Source organism: Carettochelys insculpta, chromosome 5 (assembly GCF_033958435.1).
Source record: "Carettochelys insculpta isolate YL-2023 chromosome 5, ASM3395843v1, whole genome shotgun sequence".
In the NCBI taxonomy this organism is placed as follows: domain Eukaryota; kingdom Metazoa; phylum Chordata; order Testudines; family Carettochelyidae; genus Carettochelys; species Carettochelys insculpta.
In genome coordinates, this window is record NC_134141.1 from 4,431,752 (window position 1) to 4,450,330 (window position 18,579).

The 18,579-nt window shown below is 47.0% G+C and overlaps 1 protein-coding gene across 1 annotated transcript in view; it reads right to left on the reverse strand.

Annotated features, from left to right (window-relative positions):
* Positions 1-13,785, reverse strand: part of DGKQ (diacylglycerol kinase theta) — a 133,831-nt gene extending 120,046 nt beyond the window's left edge. Inside the window, exon 1 of the mRNA XM_074994552.1 lies at positions 13,490-13,785. Coding sequence (XP_074850653.1) covers positions 13,490-13,697 — 208 coding nt within the window. The 5' untranslated portion in view covers positions 13,698-13,785. The remainder of the gene's footprint in view (positions 1-13,489) is intronic.
* Between the last annotated feature and the right edge of the window lie 4,794 nt (positions 13,786-18,579).

The following is an 18,579-nucleotide window of genomic DNA, read 5'->3' on the forward strand; positions in this document are numbered from 1 at the left end:
GAAGGGGATGAACCCAAAATAGCTGGGAATTGATTTTAACTATGATATTGTGAGGGCTTCGTAAATAATGAAACTTAAGCACAGGCTTAACTGTAAGTATGACACGTACCATTCAAGTCAATGAGACTATTCACAGCGCATGACACTTAGGATGGATATAAGCCTTAGCATGAAGGTAACCTAAGTCTTCAAAGTACAACATGAAGCACAGCATCTTCTCCAGCTCCCATAGCTCAGCACATAAGAGGGATGTTAATGGTCTACTGAGTATGGTTTACCAGTTGGGGCGGGAGCAGTCACCCCATCCGCCATGGGCAGAGATCTGCTCCAGACCCAGTGCAGCGGCTGCTGGAACACTGCAGGTGGGGTAGCACTTCAGTCAGGGTGAAGGGGTCCTGGCCACACACACACACAGCCACCTCTCCTCATTTAATCAGTTAACTGTAAACTGGCACAACGAGAATTGAACAGAAAGATAGCAAAAAATGAAAAATATAGAAAAATTCCATTTTTTCTCTCTCTGTTAAATTCTTGTCATGCCAGTTTACTTTTATCAGAATTGCCAGATCTGAAGGAGTGGGTCTGTCCCATGAAAGCTCATCACCTAATAAATCATTTTGTTAGTCTTTAAAGGGCTGCAGGACTGCTCGTTTGTTTTGGTTAAACAATGTTTAACCGATTAAATAATAAACAGGAGAGTCCACATCATCTTAAATTACTGTTCTAGCAGACTTGGCTGATGAGGATTATTGCTGGCTGAGGTGCGGGTGGGGGGACTATTAGCAAGGTACCAGTTATTAAAATCTCTTAAAAGACACCAATACTGACAACAAGTCAGAAAGAAAGACTATTCAGAAAGGTTTTCAGCCAGCCCCAGAGGAAAATACATTCAGAATCAAAACTACATTCTTGAAAATGACCCAAGGCAAAAGAGACATTTGGGTTACATTTCTAGACCTGAAATCCTATTTTTCAAAGTAAAGAAAATATTTGCTCCTATCTTTAAAAAAATGTTTTTAATAAAAATACAGGTAAGCTTCAAAGTTGTATCCAACAAAGCTCCAGGCATTTGCCATTACAGGAGCTCCTTTGGAGTAAAAAGGAGGAAAGAGAAAGAGAAAGAGAAAGACAGAGGACAAAGGCAGCAAGGACGTCCAGATACTTAAATACACTAAGGGATATTTTTACTGTTCCGCTCCTGCCTCGTTTTGCAAAAGGAGCAGGATTTTCCTGGTTATATACTGTCAGCTACCCAGGGGAATCTGAGGCACCGGCTAACTTCCTTTTATCACCATTAGCAAGAGAATCTACAGTTATGTAAGCTAATGGCAGAGAAAGCAGAGCAGGAGTTATTTCATTTGGTTTTATACACACTGGAAAGCTCTCTCCATAAACCCTTACAAACATAAGGGGATGAACAGTACAATTTAGGAGGAAGTTTTATTTCCAAATCTCTTGAAAACTACCACTTCAGCTAAATACAGCTATTATGTTCAGACCTAATACAGGTCACGTCTACCTCACCTGCCATGTGAAGGCAGCAATCAATCCTGCGGTGCTCAGTTTATCATGTCTAGGACAGACACCATAAATCGACCTTTGAGCCATCTTCCATTGACTCTGGTACTCCACCAGAGCCAGCAGCATAGGTGGAATCAATGGGAGAGCCTCACTCTATGTTATTAACATACCTGAAGTTGCATGGCTTAGATGAGTGGCCCATGGCCGGGCTGACCAGCACATAACGTTCCCTGCGTTAGCTCTCCACCATGAAAAAAACACTAACCAATTCACTCGTTCTTAGCTTCCCTGCTTTTCTCTTCCTCCCTAGTTCTTTATTCGGGTCAGTCTCTCAGCCTGCCCCTCTCCAGCTACATTTATCCACTGTGATAGACCCCGGCCCGCTGCCAGCTACAGCAGCCTCGTGGAAGGGAGATATATTGGCAGCTGGGTGTTTGCCTTTATGTTTCCCAGAGACTGAGGCTTATCTGGGCTCATCCAGCAGCAAGAGGCTAAACCAGCACCTGCTGCCAATTCAGCACCTGGGGCTAATTAAGGCCTGTAGAACCCTTCAAAAGGGTTTCCATCAGGCAAGCAGCAGGAAGGAGATAGAGGATGGACCAGGACTGTGGAAGGACGACTCCCAAGAAGAGGGGGCTGCAGTCACCTGAGGAAGGTACTGGGGAAATGTCCGGTGGAAGTGGCCCAGGGAGGCAGTTTGCTGCATGAGGAGAGCCCAGAGGGAAGCCCCTCCAGCTACAGCTGCCTAGGTCCCTGGGCTGGAACCCGGTTTGTGTGGCAGTGGTCCGGGTTCCCCCCAGACCACTCCATGCCCCAGGGCAGCCCTAGAGGGCAGGAGGAGACTGGGCACCCCAAGTGGGGAGTGTCTTCTCCACTGATGACTATTTCGGAGTAGCCAATGATGAGAATGGCCCAGTGATGCCGTGACCCAAGAGCAGGAGGCAGAGCAGAGGACAAGGCAGGCCTCTGAGGCTGCACTTTAAACTGCCACATGCTGCAGGACCCGACAAGGACAAGCCTGTGGCTTTGTCACACCCCACCCAGTAGGATTCACACAACTACCCACCCTTTGGGGGAATTCTGAATGCCACACACAAGCTGCACAGCATAAGCACTTCAGGCATGAGCAAAATGAAGATGTGGTAGTCTTCAGTCCAAGTTCTCACAATTTCTGTGGCTTTAAATGTCAAAGTTATTTTTATACAGCAAGTGGTGAGTTTAACATTAACGAACACCATACAAGTATCCTTTAGAACAGAACAAACAGCACCGGCTCAAAGAGCACGTACGAAGGCTGAACGTACATACAACTGGATCACTCTCATACCAAGTTCCAACAGAGAGGAATTCTTCCTCTCTAGTCAAGGGAAAAAGTAGGAGCTAGAAGCAAAACAAAAAGGGAAATTACAATCGAGCGAGCATCACTGTAACTTCATGGGGCTATTTTCCTAACTGCCTTGTTCACATACAGAGTAATATGATAACAGAAGGAAAAGGGAACAGCTTGGAACAGTAGATAATTTGCAGCTTGGGACAATTCCACTTCTCCTAGTGTAGTAGTAGCCAAAGGTATTTTCACACACAACTCCACAGTCAATGAACATGCACCCTAAAAAGACAAGAGACTAAGACTGGGGCAAAGGAATACAATATAGGAAGAAAGCAACGAAGGAGATGGTAACATAGAGGAGTGACTAGCTTGTGGTTTCAAGGCTCCTTTATACTTAAACTAAACACACAATTTCCTTCTAATATTTTCAACCTCTGGGCAGAATAAATTGTGTTACATGCATCACGGCATGTGCAGATGTGCCCCAGAAATAGAAACACAGGCTGCCCGCTATGGGTGATCTGCTAATCAGCTGGGTGGCACCTGACTCTCTCCTGGGTGCCTGCCCAGAAGCTCGGCTTAGAGGAAACTCTGGCTCTCTTCCATTGTCCTCTCTAACAGAGATTATTCAGAAAATGCACATTAACTGACACGTAGATAACTAAGAGATATCGTTTCCTGTAGGAGTTGTGGAAGAAGTGGATTTGCACGAGGAAGGGCAGGGTCTGGTGAGCCAGCTCAGGACAGCATGAAAGACCAGAGTGTTGTTAATGAGATAACACTGAGAATGACACAATGAGACACGAGCACAGAAGCAGCGAGGGACAGCATGAGGTGGGGCTGACCATGGTCAAAAAGGAACAATTCAAGAAAGACGCTAACCTAAGAGGGACTGAGTCCAGAGATAAAGACAGGGACCTGGATTTCTGAGTGTGCATGGTTAGAGCACTGCAAATCATGGATACCCACCAACCATTTTTGCAGAGGGGACACAGATATTAATTTGACTTTATGCAGGGAGGTGGCTGGAGGCAATGGTTGGCAGGTCATTTTGAAGCAGAATAACCAAAAAGAAGAAAGAAGGGTGAACATGAGGGGTGATGTTGTCAAAAAAAAATGACCAGTAAGACAACAAGACAAAAAAGTCTATGTTTCTAGACAGGGAATTAAGCACAAAAGTAGACCTCTCCCTCAGCACCTGCTACGTCCTACCAGAACTCAAGAAGAACTTTAAAAAAAAAGGCCTTAAATCAAATGCGGAGACCTCTATACAACAAGACACCGTACTCAGATGGCATTTGCTGCTGGGTAGCTGACGCAATCATCATGCAAAGGAGATTCCTGCTTCATGTTGGAGCTATCAATAGGGAATCGACGCTGAATAGATGTGGTTTTTGTGGGTTTCACAAGGACCTGTATTATACCCAGGGCTATTCCACGTCTTCATCTGCTGATCAAATGTGAAAACAAAAGTCATGGCAAAACTGGGCAAGTAGTAAATAAAGCTGAGGACGGGCATCCCAACAGAACAATCTGGATTGGTTGGTATCCGGGATGTGTCCAAACAAAACATGATGTAAGGCAGCCAGATGTCAGGTCAAACATCGACAGACAAGGACAACAGGCCACACTCTAAGAATGGGTCACTGCACTCCACAAACCAGCCACTCATAAGTCCTCACGGTGGACAAACAACTGAGCACGAGATCCCAAAGCCATGCTGTGGCTAGACCTTGGCTAGGTGATCGGGGAACAGCAACTAGGTCTAGGGAGGTGATTTCGCCTGTGTATACAGCATTACTGAAAGAAATACGAGACTCCAGCAGGCAAAAAGCAGTGTTCCCTGTAAGCTGAGAGCTTGGGCGGCTGCCCAGGAGAGATTCAGATGCCACCCTATCTGATTGGTAGAGTGCCCACAGCCGGCAGCCTGTGTTTCAATGGGTGGTGCACATCCACATATGCATTGGTGCACACAACAAAATTTATTCCATGCACAGATGGGGAAAAAATGAGAAGGAACACTGGTAGAAAGGTCAAGCTGTTTAGCTTATCAAAATGATTGAGAGGTGATTTGATCACCACACAGAAGGACCTTCACAAGGAAATCACACTGGTCTCTTTAATGTGGCAGAGAAAGGCAGAACCAGAACCGAACACTGCACGATGAAGCCAGGCAAACTGAAATCAGAAAGAAGGAATTGTTAACAGCGAGGGTAATTAACCACCGGAATGAACACCCAAGGGAAGTGGTGGCGTGCCCAACTCTTGATGTGCTCAAATCAAGTCAGGGTGCCTTTCAGGAAGAAATGCTTGAGCCTGACACATGTTCCTGGGCTCAGTGCAGGGTGACTGGAAGAAAACTGAGTTACATGAGACACATGAGGCCAGACGATGGTTAAATAGTCCCTTCTGGCTTTCAAGTCCATGAATGGCAGACTGCCATGGAAAGTAGATGTGACCCAAGAAGGAACCAACATGAATCTACTTCTTAACGACAGCAGCTGAAAGCCTGATTCAGCTGGCTTTGCAGGCAATGGGACTCTGGCTGGGGAACACAAGGACAGCTGGATTATGCCCTGAATGAGCATGACAGGCCCAATCAGCATCTGTGAGACATTACATGGAGCAATCAATGATTCAGGGAATCAGATCACAAAATGCAGCCCCAACATGGGGTCTGATATCAGGAAAACAAATGCTGGGGAGTTAAGAAAACTGGAACATGGTGCTTTGTTCAGTTCTAACTCTAACTCGGTGCCCACCGAAGTCCGCACAGTGTTTGTCAGAAGGAGGACTGCAGAATTTGGCCTGCGGTAAGGAGATGTGAAACTCCAGCGTGGAAGACAATTACGGAACCCCAAACTGGGGTACAACTGACCACAACTTGTCAGAAAAAGAAGACCACAAGGAACCAGTGGCCTTCTTATCCAAACAGACTTATGGCACTTGAAAATCTGGAATGAGCAGTGTCCCGCTTTTTTGCCTTGTTGGTCTTCAATCTTTTCTCACAAACTGGTTTGCAGCCGTAGTAACTCGGAAAAAAGATGTCTTCATTGGACTACACAATGCTACACTGTGCACAGCTCCAATGCATAGATGGCCTTCTATGGCAGGTCCTCTTGTACATTGTTGAGTGGCTTAACTTGTACTTGGGGAAAGACTCCAATAACTTTTCATGTATCCTTCCATTAGATACAATCCTTTCATTCTGTTTGCAAAATTCTCCTCCTTTCCTTTGCACGGTGGAGTGTGACAATGACCATTCTCTCTCAAGCAGTACTGGATTGTGGCATGAGGGAAGTAAGTAGAAGAAGGAAAGCTTTAATTCTCTTTAGGATAAACTGGCTCTTCCTTCAGATCTTGAATCACGAAATGGGAAATTACATCTTTCACACCGTCAGGTGGTTCCTCCCAATACTTCCCACCAGGGTCTCCCAAGACATATACTTTTTAGATCTGCCAGGAGTTCCGAGTAGTTTAATGAGTCTACTCATTTAAGATCTGTGCTTCATTATTCCCTCCCTTCCCCACACACACTCCTGTAAGAACAGCAAGAAGTCCTGTGGCACCTCAGAGACTAACAGATTTTTTGGAGCATCAGCTTTTGTGGGCAAAGACCCGCTTTGTTAGATGTCCACAAGCATCTACTGAAGCAGGTCTTTGCCCACGAAAGCTCATGCTCCACAAAGTCTGTAAGTCTATAAGGTGCCACCGGATTTTGTGTTGTTTTTTGTGGAAACAGACTAGCACGGCAACCCCTCTGACACTGGTCACCATTGCTAGGCTCGTGGTGTTGCAAGCTGCGTTTCTATTCTTCCCATGCGCAACTGCTTAATATTTACAGTTCCTATCTCTGAATCCAATGCTTGGAACTTTGAGTCCATCAGATCTGAACGGCTTCCATCTTAGAACTGGAAAGTTCTCAGATGGTAACATTCCCCGGGCAGGGCTTTAGCTGTTGAAATGGGCCTAGGAAATCCAAACTGCCTGTGGAATTGAAGCAGGTGACTTTTAAAAAACAAAAGAGTCATCTCTCAGGTTTTACTTTAGTTTTGCCCATTTGTGGCCTTTATTTTTAGTTTAAACACGCACCAGAAGCATGCTAAAGCTTGCCAGCCAGAGGAGACTTTTTAGTGCTCTGTAATCGTGACTGTGAAACCTTCCTTTGTGGAACTCTCTCAGCTATGCCCCCCACTTGAAGAATTCCCCAGGGGAAAGACGGGTAGGGATACGAAGTCTGATTATACTGTTCAAGAGGTCTTAGATTTTCTTCCTTTCACCTATCACCACCTCTGCACGTCTGAGGAAACATATACCCAAGAGCCAAATTAACCATAGACCCTACCTAGGTCGAGCCCAGTTACACAGAGAAGTTGTGAGGTAGTCAGACACCAACCAAAAGAGGGATGGAATGTGTAACTCTGGGTTGCCATAGAGATGTTGCATAGACCTCTCCAAATTCAAATGTGTCAACAAACCACACAGGACAGATGGACGGACGATCTACTCAAGCCGTCTGAACCACAAAAGGCTCTCAAGGAAAAGCCCTTTTACAGCTGTGTTGTTTTGCTTTGTTTATGTTATAAATGTCTACATTCAGTCCAAAGTTTATATCTTATTTTGGAAGCATCTCATCGTTTCGGACAATTTAAAGGCAAATCAAAAGACAAACACTACAATAGCTGAGCTACTAAGAAGTTTTCTTAGAATCCCTTTTTGGGTGACCTACTTAGAATACAAAGTCCAACTACACAAAAGCTTGACTGACTTCTGCAGTATCATCATTCCATTTGCAGTAGATGCTATCCAAATAAAAGGAATGCAATATTTACCCAAACGAGCACCCCGATTTTAACCATGACATTTACCTTCATATCAAAAAAGTAACATATGCTGTAAGCTCTTGCCAAAATAGTTAGTGAAACACTTTTTTGCCCAAAACTACAACCATGAAATTACATTTAATTGTTAAGCCTATGTCTTTTTCCTCCTCTAGAGCTCATGCATCATATCTTTAACTTAAAAAGATTTTATTTTTAAATGCAGTATAAAGAACCCAAATCGGAACTAAAATTAGTATTACAAGTGCTTTGCAGCAATGCAAGTATCTGAGATTCAGGTATCACACAAGCCTATAGTTCCTCTATTTCTAAATTTTCAAGCCAATAAAAGATTTTGTGCTATTTTGACACATAGGTACTGCAGAAGAAAATATTTGGGGTAGAAAGAAACCTTCAAAAACTCCTGTGAAATATAAACAATAATGAGTAAATATTTAATTGTTCATACTTCGCATTGCTGAGAACTGCATATACTGAAGATCTGGCTCTGTTCATTACTGTCTATAGACAAGACTTTACATATTAGGAAAGCTCTTGGTTCTTATTTAAAGGGACAAAATGAAATAATACTAGACATGACTTAAACATACCTTTCTCCCGACCTGTGAAAAAAGCCTAATTTTCATTACAGTACACTAGTGTTTAATTCTCACAAAAAGTAAAGACTGTCCAAACTGTTGAGCATATGGGCCAATTAGTCCTGTACATAAGGGTCTGAATAGCATACGCCTGCTTGGCTTAACGACAACAGAGCTGCAAATGTTTTAAGCTAAGCGAGAACACCACTGGACAATGTATGTGGCGCATATAATGGTCAAAAAACTATATTAGTGTAGTATAATTCAATTTCAATCCCCTAGTCCTTTAGACTATAAAGATGTTCCCAACACAAAAGATACAAGAACTGTTTGGCTTTACCAAAGGAAAAGTGTATACTTTTTAAATACTCAAATACACTGCCACTAGTTTTGCTCAAACTTGAAAAAAAAATAAAAAAAAGCATTTGAATAGAAACCAAATACACAAAACTTTATCACAGAAGGTAAAAGTTACAGAAACAGAAATCACTACACAACCGCTTGCATGCTAAACTCATGAAAGTTAGGAAACAGTTTCAGGTTTTTAAGCTTGTACATATTTATTAGAGATATCCAAATAGGTGTACGAATGTATTAAAGGTGTCTGTCACCTGCTTTGATGCCCAGTTTACCTCCTCATAGAAAAGAGCTAACTGCATCTACCTAAGCCTTCACTGGGCTAGGAAGACAATGAATTGACTTAACCATTTTTTAATGCACACTCACTCATGATCAGGCTGCTTGCCCTGAAGTTTGCCATTTTATCTTTACTATGCTTGTTTGGTTTGAGTTGATCAAAGGCTGAAGTTGATCAAGTTCCTTCTCCGTATGTCAGTAAAGGCAAAAACCATCTATTAAACTGAGGATTTCTGAGTACTAGACACCTAAGAATATGCAAGAAATTTCAGCAGTAATATCTGTTATTTGACTAGTAAGAGAGCTATATTAGTCAAATACCAGTAAAACATACCTAATAACATAGTTGGTAGTTATCGTTCTTATTATTTGCTCAGTTATAAATAGCTTGGAAAAAAATCTCATACAGGTTGCACCTCCCTCATCCATCACCCTTGGGACCTGACCGGTACCGGATGAGGGAATTTTCCGGATGAAGAGAGGCCCGCTGCTCTTGACTCGCAGTCTGCTGCCAGCTCCACTTTTGTCCCTGCCCCCCTACTACTCCAGCCTCAGGACCTCTCACCTCCTGCCTGGACCTCAGCCCTTGCTGGGCTGACACCAACCTGGCCACCTTGGCTGGCTCCAGCCCTGGCCAGACTGACAGGCATGGCCCAGGCCCCGCGGGCACCAGCTCCAGACATGGCCATGGCCAAGGCTCAGTGACACCAGCTCTGCCCCCACTGGGCTGCCAGCATCACCCCCAAGGCCGGTGACTGTCTTCAGCCCCAGCGCCACAGAGACCAGCTCTGGCCCCTTGAAAGACCCCAGCTCCCCAGACACTGAGTGAAGCCCCAGCCCCACAAAGAAACACAAGCCCCACTGGGCTCCCCTGCCCAAGGCAACCCGGCTCCCCCAGTGGTGTCTCTGGTCCAGTAGCATTCATGGTTCTGCTGGACCACAGCTGTTGCTGGACAAGAGAATGCTGGTTGTGGGAGTTTCAACCTGTAGAAAACTGAGAAAGCCACCATTATATACAGCGTGTGTGAACAACAAACTACTTGTTCATTCTTTCACACAGAAGAAAGCAGGCATGGGGAATGCGACAAGATGTTTTTTTCCCCTGGACTAGTGGAGATTAGATCTTCAGTCTGTTGTATGCCAAGACTACACTCAAACATTAAATAACCAACACCTCTCAGTGGCACAAAGCAGGGCACTCCATAAGTCAATTACACAATGGTATTGGTAAATACTATTCAGGGATTTCTAATCTGCCACTCACAACCGTAATACCACATTATTTGTGCAGTATTCACATGGCAGTCCAGGAAGGAGACTGTCACACTTGTGTATCAAATCTTTGAGCAGCAGTTCACTTTCAAGCCTGTACAACAGGTCTCTCTCTCTCTCTCTCCCTCTCTTCTTGTTTTTTAAAGCGCAGAATGAAATCAACACTAGGGACCAAAGCCTTCCTGTTCTTCTCACACACTGACACATCAAAGCTGCTTGAAACTCAGAAGTGCAAAACAGGCAGTTGAATATTTTCATAATTCCAAGAGAGAGACTTATTTAAGTTGATTGTCATCTTCCTTTTTTAAGTGATCAAGCAAAGCCTTCCAAAACAGGACAGTGTAAATAAATGAGGTTCTAGAAAAGTCTGAGTCTTCTCCGTGGCTGTAAAAACCAAGTAATAAACTTGCTTTCTTATCACTACATTTTTCCTGGCAACTTACACCCTTTTCAGTACTACAGAGTAACTTCCAACTTCAGTAAGGTTTTTAAATAAAAGTTGTGTTCAGAGGGAAGTGCCTAACTTCACCACAATTTCCATTCTCACAAGACTGTCCTTCACCAGGTAAAAGAATGAAGACTTCTGCTGCATCCTTCCATCCCGGTATCCAGTAACCCACAGTGTCATAAACGCTAAGACTGCACAATTGTTACCCAAACCAGCTTTATTTTTCGAGAAACTCATTTGTGTTCATGGTTGCACAAGTTAAAACAAGAACACAAAGCAGAGCCCTCAAGATCTTGAAATGAAGCCCAGAATCTCCTGGATTTGCCATCTCTCAAATGCAGAAGTTCAGCTCACAAGTCTATGAGACTACATTCCAGTTAGTTCTCCCACACAAACACAACACGCCAAAACCACAATTCTCATTTCTCTTCACCTGAGTGAGGGGGACAGGGGATCTAGAAGCCCTCTGGGCTGATTGCACAGAGCAATGTTGCAATAGCTATTAGCTTTGGGGAAGGAGAAGAGAAAAAGACACAATAAAAAATGTGGTTTGTTTTTTTTTTTTTTTTTTTTTTTTTTTTTGAAGAGGATGGAGCAGAGATTAGCATCCCATAATGTTTTTTAAAAGATGCAAGTCCTTGTAGTACACTGCATTAAAGCAAGCTGGGGGTTATGGATAAAGGAATCTCTTATAGATGTTGGTCATGGACAGCTTCCCAAAGAAGTCAGCTAGCTGTTCCTTTCTACTTGTAGGACTTCTTTTTAAAGCCATATAAGTTCCATACACAATTAGCTGCATATTAAGGTGCCCAGAAAGCTGTCCACACAGTGCCACAAAGTTTGGGACCCTTTACAGCTGTACCTCCATGCTTAGGAAAAGGCAGAAGCAAATGCTGGTGGAGAGCTGCCAAATTACAAGGCTGTTCCACTCTCTCTCATCATTGGCTGCAGACTAAAAGTGACCTTTCTCCCCAGCAATCTGACGCACTCATTGTTCCTGGACAGGGGTATGAGAAAGGCTGAATCATGACAATGTTGCGATAGCAATTGAGGGGGGTAGAACTCACAAGTTTTAAGGTCAGGATGATCATGCTGTCTGGCCTCCTCTGGGGCAGAGGCTAGAGAACTTCCTATAGTGACACCGTCTGTTCGCAATCAAGCTTGTAACTTGGTTGAGCTCAGACGTACAAAGAGCAGTCACTGAGGGCTAATCAATTGGGTCAAGGCATCCACACCTGAATGTTGCCAAGTTATAACTGACACAAGAAGTCACAAAAAAAGCAAGGATTTCAAGCAGCTGGCAGAGACACCCAGCCCCAAAACAGATGTATAAAGAGCATTGTTCCTTCTATTCTTTTCCATCCATGGGCAGAATAAGTTATGTCATGTGCACCACCAATAGAAACACACACTGCTGGTTGTGGACACGCTGCTAATCAGCTGGGTGGCACCTAAATCTCTCCTGGGTGGCTGCCCAAGGGCTCAGCTTACAGAGGACACTGGTAGAGAGACATCCCCCTGGAGGGAAGGCTGGGAGAAGTGAACACCACACCCAGAGAAAGAGTGTGAGAACCAGAGCCATCTTCCTTTTGAAAGAGGCAGGCTGGGAAGAGTGGGAGGCGGAAGTCACAGATGAGGACTCAGGGTGAGCAGGTGAAGAGTCTCCACCAATGCCCACAGCCAGGCTGGGACAACTCTCACCCTGGGGAAGGTCAGGAGTCCCAGGCAGGGGATGGTGGTGTGCTGACAAGGGGTCTCTTACTCTGGCACTGAACCCAGGCAGGAGTACAGGGGTAACCCCAGCTGGTCTCTGACCTGCACCCTGCTAACCTGCCAGACCCAGGGAGGGTACCTGGGGGGACTCAAAGAGGACACACAGGGTCGACCCAGGGGAGGTACATAGGAGGTACCCCGGGCAGGTGCACCAGAAGACAGCCTGGCAGGTCCCTTGCAACTGCACTAGTAGCCCAGCAAACTGGGATCATGGGCAGGGGGGGTGTTGGGTTAGCCCTGGTTGAGGGGTGTCCAGGTCAGGTGCACATGAAGTAGCCCCGGCAGGTGGTGTCCCAGGGAAGGTGCATGGCATACCTGGCAGCAGGAGATATCCGGGGGAAGCACAAAGGTAGGCCCAGCACCAGGGGAAAGTGGGTAGGATTAGACCCCGGCAGCCCCTATTACTCACACGTCAACCCACCGGCCCCGTGCAATGAATTGGGGTACCCACAGGCAGCAGGTGGCCAGGGCAGGACACACAAGGGGCAGCCCCAGAGGAAGGTGGATACGGGTACCAACTGGCAGAGGCAGCTCAGGAAGAGCGCATGGGACAGCCCTGGTGTAGGGCACACAGGGGGTGCCTGCCAACAGGCAGTACCTGAGGCAGGGTGCACAGGGGGTACGAGCCGGCAGGGAGCATGGGGGAAGAGAGCCTCATAAGCCTGGGCACGGCCCTTACCCATTCCCCGGTATCCCACCAGACCAGGACAAGGTGTGCAGAGGTACCTGCTAGCAGGGGGAGCCCAAGCAGGGCCCATGGGGATGCCAGCCAGCAGGGGTTACTGGAGAAGCCACCCAAGCAGCCTGCGGAGGGCAGCCCAGGCGCAGACCCGACCTTCGGCGTGGCAGCCTGCCAGCCCCGGAGAGAGCATGCAGGGGCACCCACCAGCGGGAGATACCCCGGGAGGGCACACGGGGGGGCCCCGGAGGGCAGCCCAGCCCCTACCCCTACCCTTGCACTAGTAGCTCATCAACTTCAGGGCACACAAAGGTACCGGCTGGCAGGAGGTGCCCGCGGGGGAGCGCGCGGGGGTGCCCGGAGAACGGCGCACGCGGGGGCCCGGGGAGGGCAGCCCGGGCCCGGCCTTACCCTCGCACTGGTAGCCCGCCAGCCCCCAGATGAAGTCGGTGCAGCAGTGGCAGAAGCTGGGCTTGCCCAGGGTCACCCTGCGGAAGCTGTGCCCGGGCGCGCTGAGCGGCGGCGGCGACGGCTGCGAGCGGCCCCTGCCGCCCAGCTGCGGGCTGGAGGCCGGGCTGCCCCCGCGGCTGCCGAGCAAGGCGCGGGCTCCGTCCGCCATGGCCCCGCAGCCGGGCCGGCTCCGCTCCGGTCCCTCCTCCTCCCCCGGCCGGGCCCCGGCCCCGAGGCTGCTGCGCGCCGCGCTTCCGCCCGGCAGCGGCCGGGGAGCCGAGCCAGGGGCGGTGCTTGGCCCGCGGCACCGCCTCCCGGCCCGGGGAGCCGCCTCTGCGCTGCGGGGCTCGCCCCAGCCGGCCCCCGGCCACGTGCGCAGCGTTGGGCCCGGCCCAGGCGCTGGGGGTCGCCCCCTGCTGGACCCGCTCTCCCTACGCCGGGTGTCAGCGGGGATTGCCCCCGCCCGGCACGGAGGGGCGCAGCACCCCCGTCCCCCCAGGCTTGGCCTGGAACGGGCAGGGCCCTCCCGGTGCCTGCTGGAAGCAACCGGGGAAATCTCCCCTGGTTCGGTAGGGAAATGTCCCACGTTGGGCTGAGGGAAGAATCCTCTCCTGGAATGGCTCCAGGCGGAGTTGGCGGTGTTGCCAGGGGAGCAAGGGCACCAGGCAGCGCCCGCCCTGCCCCACGGGCGGCCAGAGCACCGGCCCCTGCCCCCAAAGTGAGTCCCAGGCCACTGCAGGAAACGCAGGGGGGTCAGTTGGGAGCTAGAGGGAAACAACAGCTGGGGGGCCCTTTGATCCTCTTCATTTTTGACCCCCAGAGGACCACAGTCAGGGCCGTGGCAGGACCAGAGCATTCCAGTGGAGGCGGTGGGGCCCTGGCTGGTGGAGGTCTCACTTAGACCAGACAGCATTTCCTTGCGGCAGAGGATGTCTGAGAAGAGACCGTCCCAACAATAAGGGTAATAAACCAAAAAGGCAGTCCAGTAGCACTTTAAAGACTAACAAAATAATTTATTAGGTGATGAGCTTTCATGGGACAGACCCGCTTCTTCAGACCACAGCCAGACCAGAACAGACTCAACATTTAAGGCACAGAGAACCAAAACAAAAAAAAAGCTCAGCAGCTAATAAATTATTTTGTTAGCTTTAAAGTGCTACTGGACTGTTTTTTTACTTTGATAGAATATAGCCTAACACGCCTATCTCTCTCTTACTATTCGGTAAGGGTGGTACTAACTGCTCGAGCCGCTCACACAACAAGCCAGGAGAAGGGTGCTGCTGTGAGTCTAAGGAGTGGGAAGAAAAGTCCGGACCTTCCTTACAGAGGAATCTCATTGGGTCTGAAAGCGGTGGAGTGAGACACAGTAGGTGAGTCAGGGCCTAGATTGGGCCAACTTTTACTGGCAAGAGACAAGCTTTTGAGCTACACATAGGAATTAGCACTCACTGTGGCTTGAAGCCTTGTCTCTGTCTTCAGTGGAAGCTGGTCGAATATAAGATTTCTTGCTGCTATCCTGCACTGACATAGCCACACAATGGCATGAAACAGCTGTGGGGAACCACAGATTGTGGCCCCAGGTTGATAACCAAGCACCCCTTTGATTTGTTCATTAATTGTTTTCTCCTCCTCCTATCAAAAAAAAGGAGCAAAGTCAGGTGCTGCTGACCGGTTATACCAGTTTAAAAGCCTTAAGATTGAGGTGCTGATATCTGAAATAAATTTTAAGCCTGCTGCTTTGTAATTCTTGGCAAGACACATTTGCAAAAGTTGCTAAAGAGACCACATCTTTCCTCATGAAGAGGTTTTTGTCAGATTTGATATCTAAAGAGCAAATTTAATAAATCAGTTGTGGTAAGGAATAATTTCTTATGAGAAGACGATGGAAGTCTAACCATCTAGGCAGTCCAACAATAAAATGGACAATGCATAAGAAACTGGGAGTAAGAACTTTGTATTGGCTAGGGGTGGAGGAAATTCTCTGCTGTTCCAGGTCTTTCCTTACTCACTTTGTTGCCTCTTGTATGGTTTAGGCTGTTCTTCAATCCAAAATCCTTTTGGTGCAGGCTGAACATGGGATAATCACAGAGCTAACCAAATACAGATCCCACCCAGTACAAAAATACATGATGCACCAAGGAAAGGAGCCACCAGTACCTAGCTCGTTAAAAAGCCACCTAGTGGTGGAACTGTAGCATTAAGACTTGGATAAAGCCAGAAGAATTGCAAGCTCCCCCAGCAGGCTGTTCTGTCCTGTTTTTAAGTCATGCTTTTCTGTCCCCAAGTTAAGGAGGTACATGATAGAGGCATTAACTACCAGAGGTAAAAATATGGCATATAAATATTTTAGACCCCAACTAAAAGGGCGTAATACATAAAGGCTCTAAACAAGATCATAAACTTGCACAGTGCTGAAAGCCCTATGTATAGTGAGAGAAAATCCCTGACCCTTGATCTAAGGTCAGTGTAGTTGTAAGTGGTGTCTCCCACGGGGAGAGGTGTCAGTTTACAGTTTGGTGACATTTGAACCATACTTCATCAGATCAATAGTTCACCTAGTCCAGCATCCTGTTTTTGGAAATGGCCAATACCTGCTGCTTGGAAAGAAGAAACCCTGAAAGGCAGCCAATGGTAGAATAACAGTCCCAGGAAAAGCATGCATCTAACCTTTAATAGTTACTGTGGCATATACCTTACAGCATGAAATGTAATGGCCTCCCAAAATATTATCAATTGTCACTTCAGACATTTGTATTAGCTATATAAATATCAAATCCATTTATGAATCCTGCTAAGCTCTTAGCTTTTAATATGACTTTGCCCATATTGTGCTCTGAGTTCAAGTCTAATTATGCATCACCTGAAAAGCTATTTTCTGTTTTAAATTGGCAATTTTTCAGTTTCATTGAAAGTCACATTAGCCTGATCTTGTCATAAAAGGAGAACAGACCCTCCTGCTCTGGCTTTTCCACACCATTTTTTTAATCTATACACTTTGATCATATTCCCTCATATTGTCCCCTTCTGCTAAACTGGCCCAATTTTTAAAATCTCCCTTCAAATGCAGGTCCCTCGTCATTTTCATCATCTGCTTCTGAAACTCCCTGTCTCTCCCTCATCCTTTTTGAGAAGAATGATCAGAACTGACCACAGTATCATTGCAGATGGGGGTATACCCTTGATTTATATCATGGTTTCCCAAACTGGGGGGAGTGCCTCCCTGGGGGAGCATCAAAAAGTTCCGGGGGGGGACAAGGCAACCCAGCCCACCCATCATTCCACCACCTGAAGAGAAAGTTGGCTTTTGCTTCCAGCTCTCAGCAGCTGCCATTTTACATAGGTGACCTAGCACAGCTGCTATAAAACGCAGTCAGTTGGCAAAGACCCACATGGAGCTAGCTGTCTTCTGCAAAGATGAGTAAGTGGGGGTTGGGTGGGGGAGGAGGAGGATGGAATTAGATGCCAGGCTGGGGGTGTCTGGCTTTTGGGTGGGAGGGGCTTGGACAGGCAGCTCAGGTGGCTGGCCAGCTGGCCCATGGTACTCGCAGTGCTTGGGCAGCTGTCCCCAGTATCATAGGGTTCAGGTGGCTGGGGCTGGCAGCTGACCCTGGCAATGTGGGGCTTGAGTGGATCAGGCTAGCAGACAGCTGGCTATCCCTAGAAGCACAGGGCTTGGGCTGGCAGGCAAGTGGCTGGCCCAGCAACGTAGAGCGTGGCTGACTCAGGATAGCAGGTGAGCAGCTGGCCCTGACAGCATTGGACTTGGGTAGGTAGCTAGCCCCAGCAGGGCAGGGCTCAGGCAGCTGGTGGGTAGCCAGCCAGGCCCCATGGCACAATCCAGAGGCTCTGGCAGCACAGGTCTCAGGCTCAGCTCTGGTGGCCCTCAAGGGGCCAAGAAAAACTAATTCTGCTTGGTTTTAATTTTAAATAATGTGTTTATATAGTTTGTGTTTATTTTAAATTACAAATTGAATTTTGTTAAAAGGGGGTTGAATGATGGTAAAGAAGAGGTGGGGGCATGAGGGTGTCTCAGACATCAAGGGGGGGGAGCATAATGCCAAGAAGTTTGGGAACCACTGATTTGTATAATTTCCTCACTTCTTAGGTATCCTCACTTTTTCTGGTTTTTTTAGACTGTAGTTGCACATTGACTACAGATAGTTATCCAGCTGTCCATTAGGATCACTTTTCTTTGCCTTTATAGTTAATTTCAGATTGAATAAAATAGTTGGGCAATTCAGTTGATTGCTTTCAATAAAGCATTATTACACTGCAGTTAGCAGGGACTTGTATATGACATTGCTCATAACTGACAGGAAATTACTCAGACTTCTTGGGTCTTTAGTGTCTCCTCTAATATTTTTCCCCCTTTCTGGTTGGAATAAAGTGTGTTATGTGCACCAGGAGAATCACATGGTGCTGGATCTAGGTGGCTGTGGGCATTCTGCTAATCTGGCCAGCATATGAATCTCTTCTGAGCAGCTACCGAAGCACTCAGCTTGCAGGAAACAGTGGTCTTTATTAACCTCGGTTGTACCCCATCTCTCACTCCTTTTCCAAATTACAAATACATTAATCACCACCACAGAACTCTGGGGCTCCTGCTGAACCCATACAAAGAGCTTACAATCTGTATCCTAGATTGTACCTATTCTCTTGGGACAGGAATCCTTGGAATTTAAAGGAACAATTGCTTTTTGGTAGTACTTATTACTTAATTGATCCCTAGAATGCCTAAAGAAGAGGGAGAGGCTTTAAGTTCTTATAACACTTTAGAAAAGCTACTTCTGGTGCACAAAGACATGGAACCGAGAAATTGCTGTCTGATTCTGCCCCCTCCCCACCCAAAACATGCTTATCCTCTGGCCAGAGGAACCAAGAACAAACAATCCCAAAATAACTCCTAGAAAATTGTCTTCCAGCCATTCAAACACGAATGGGATCAGTGCAAAACAAGGGGCCAGATGCACAGCTGATGTAGAGAAGCACAGCTCCCTCCATTAACTTCACCACGTTTACAACAGGTGGGGATCTGGCCCACAGCAGCAGGG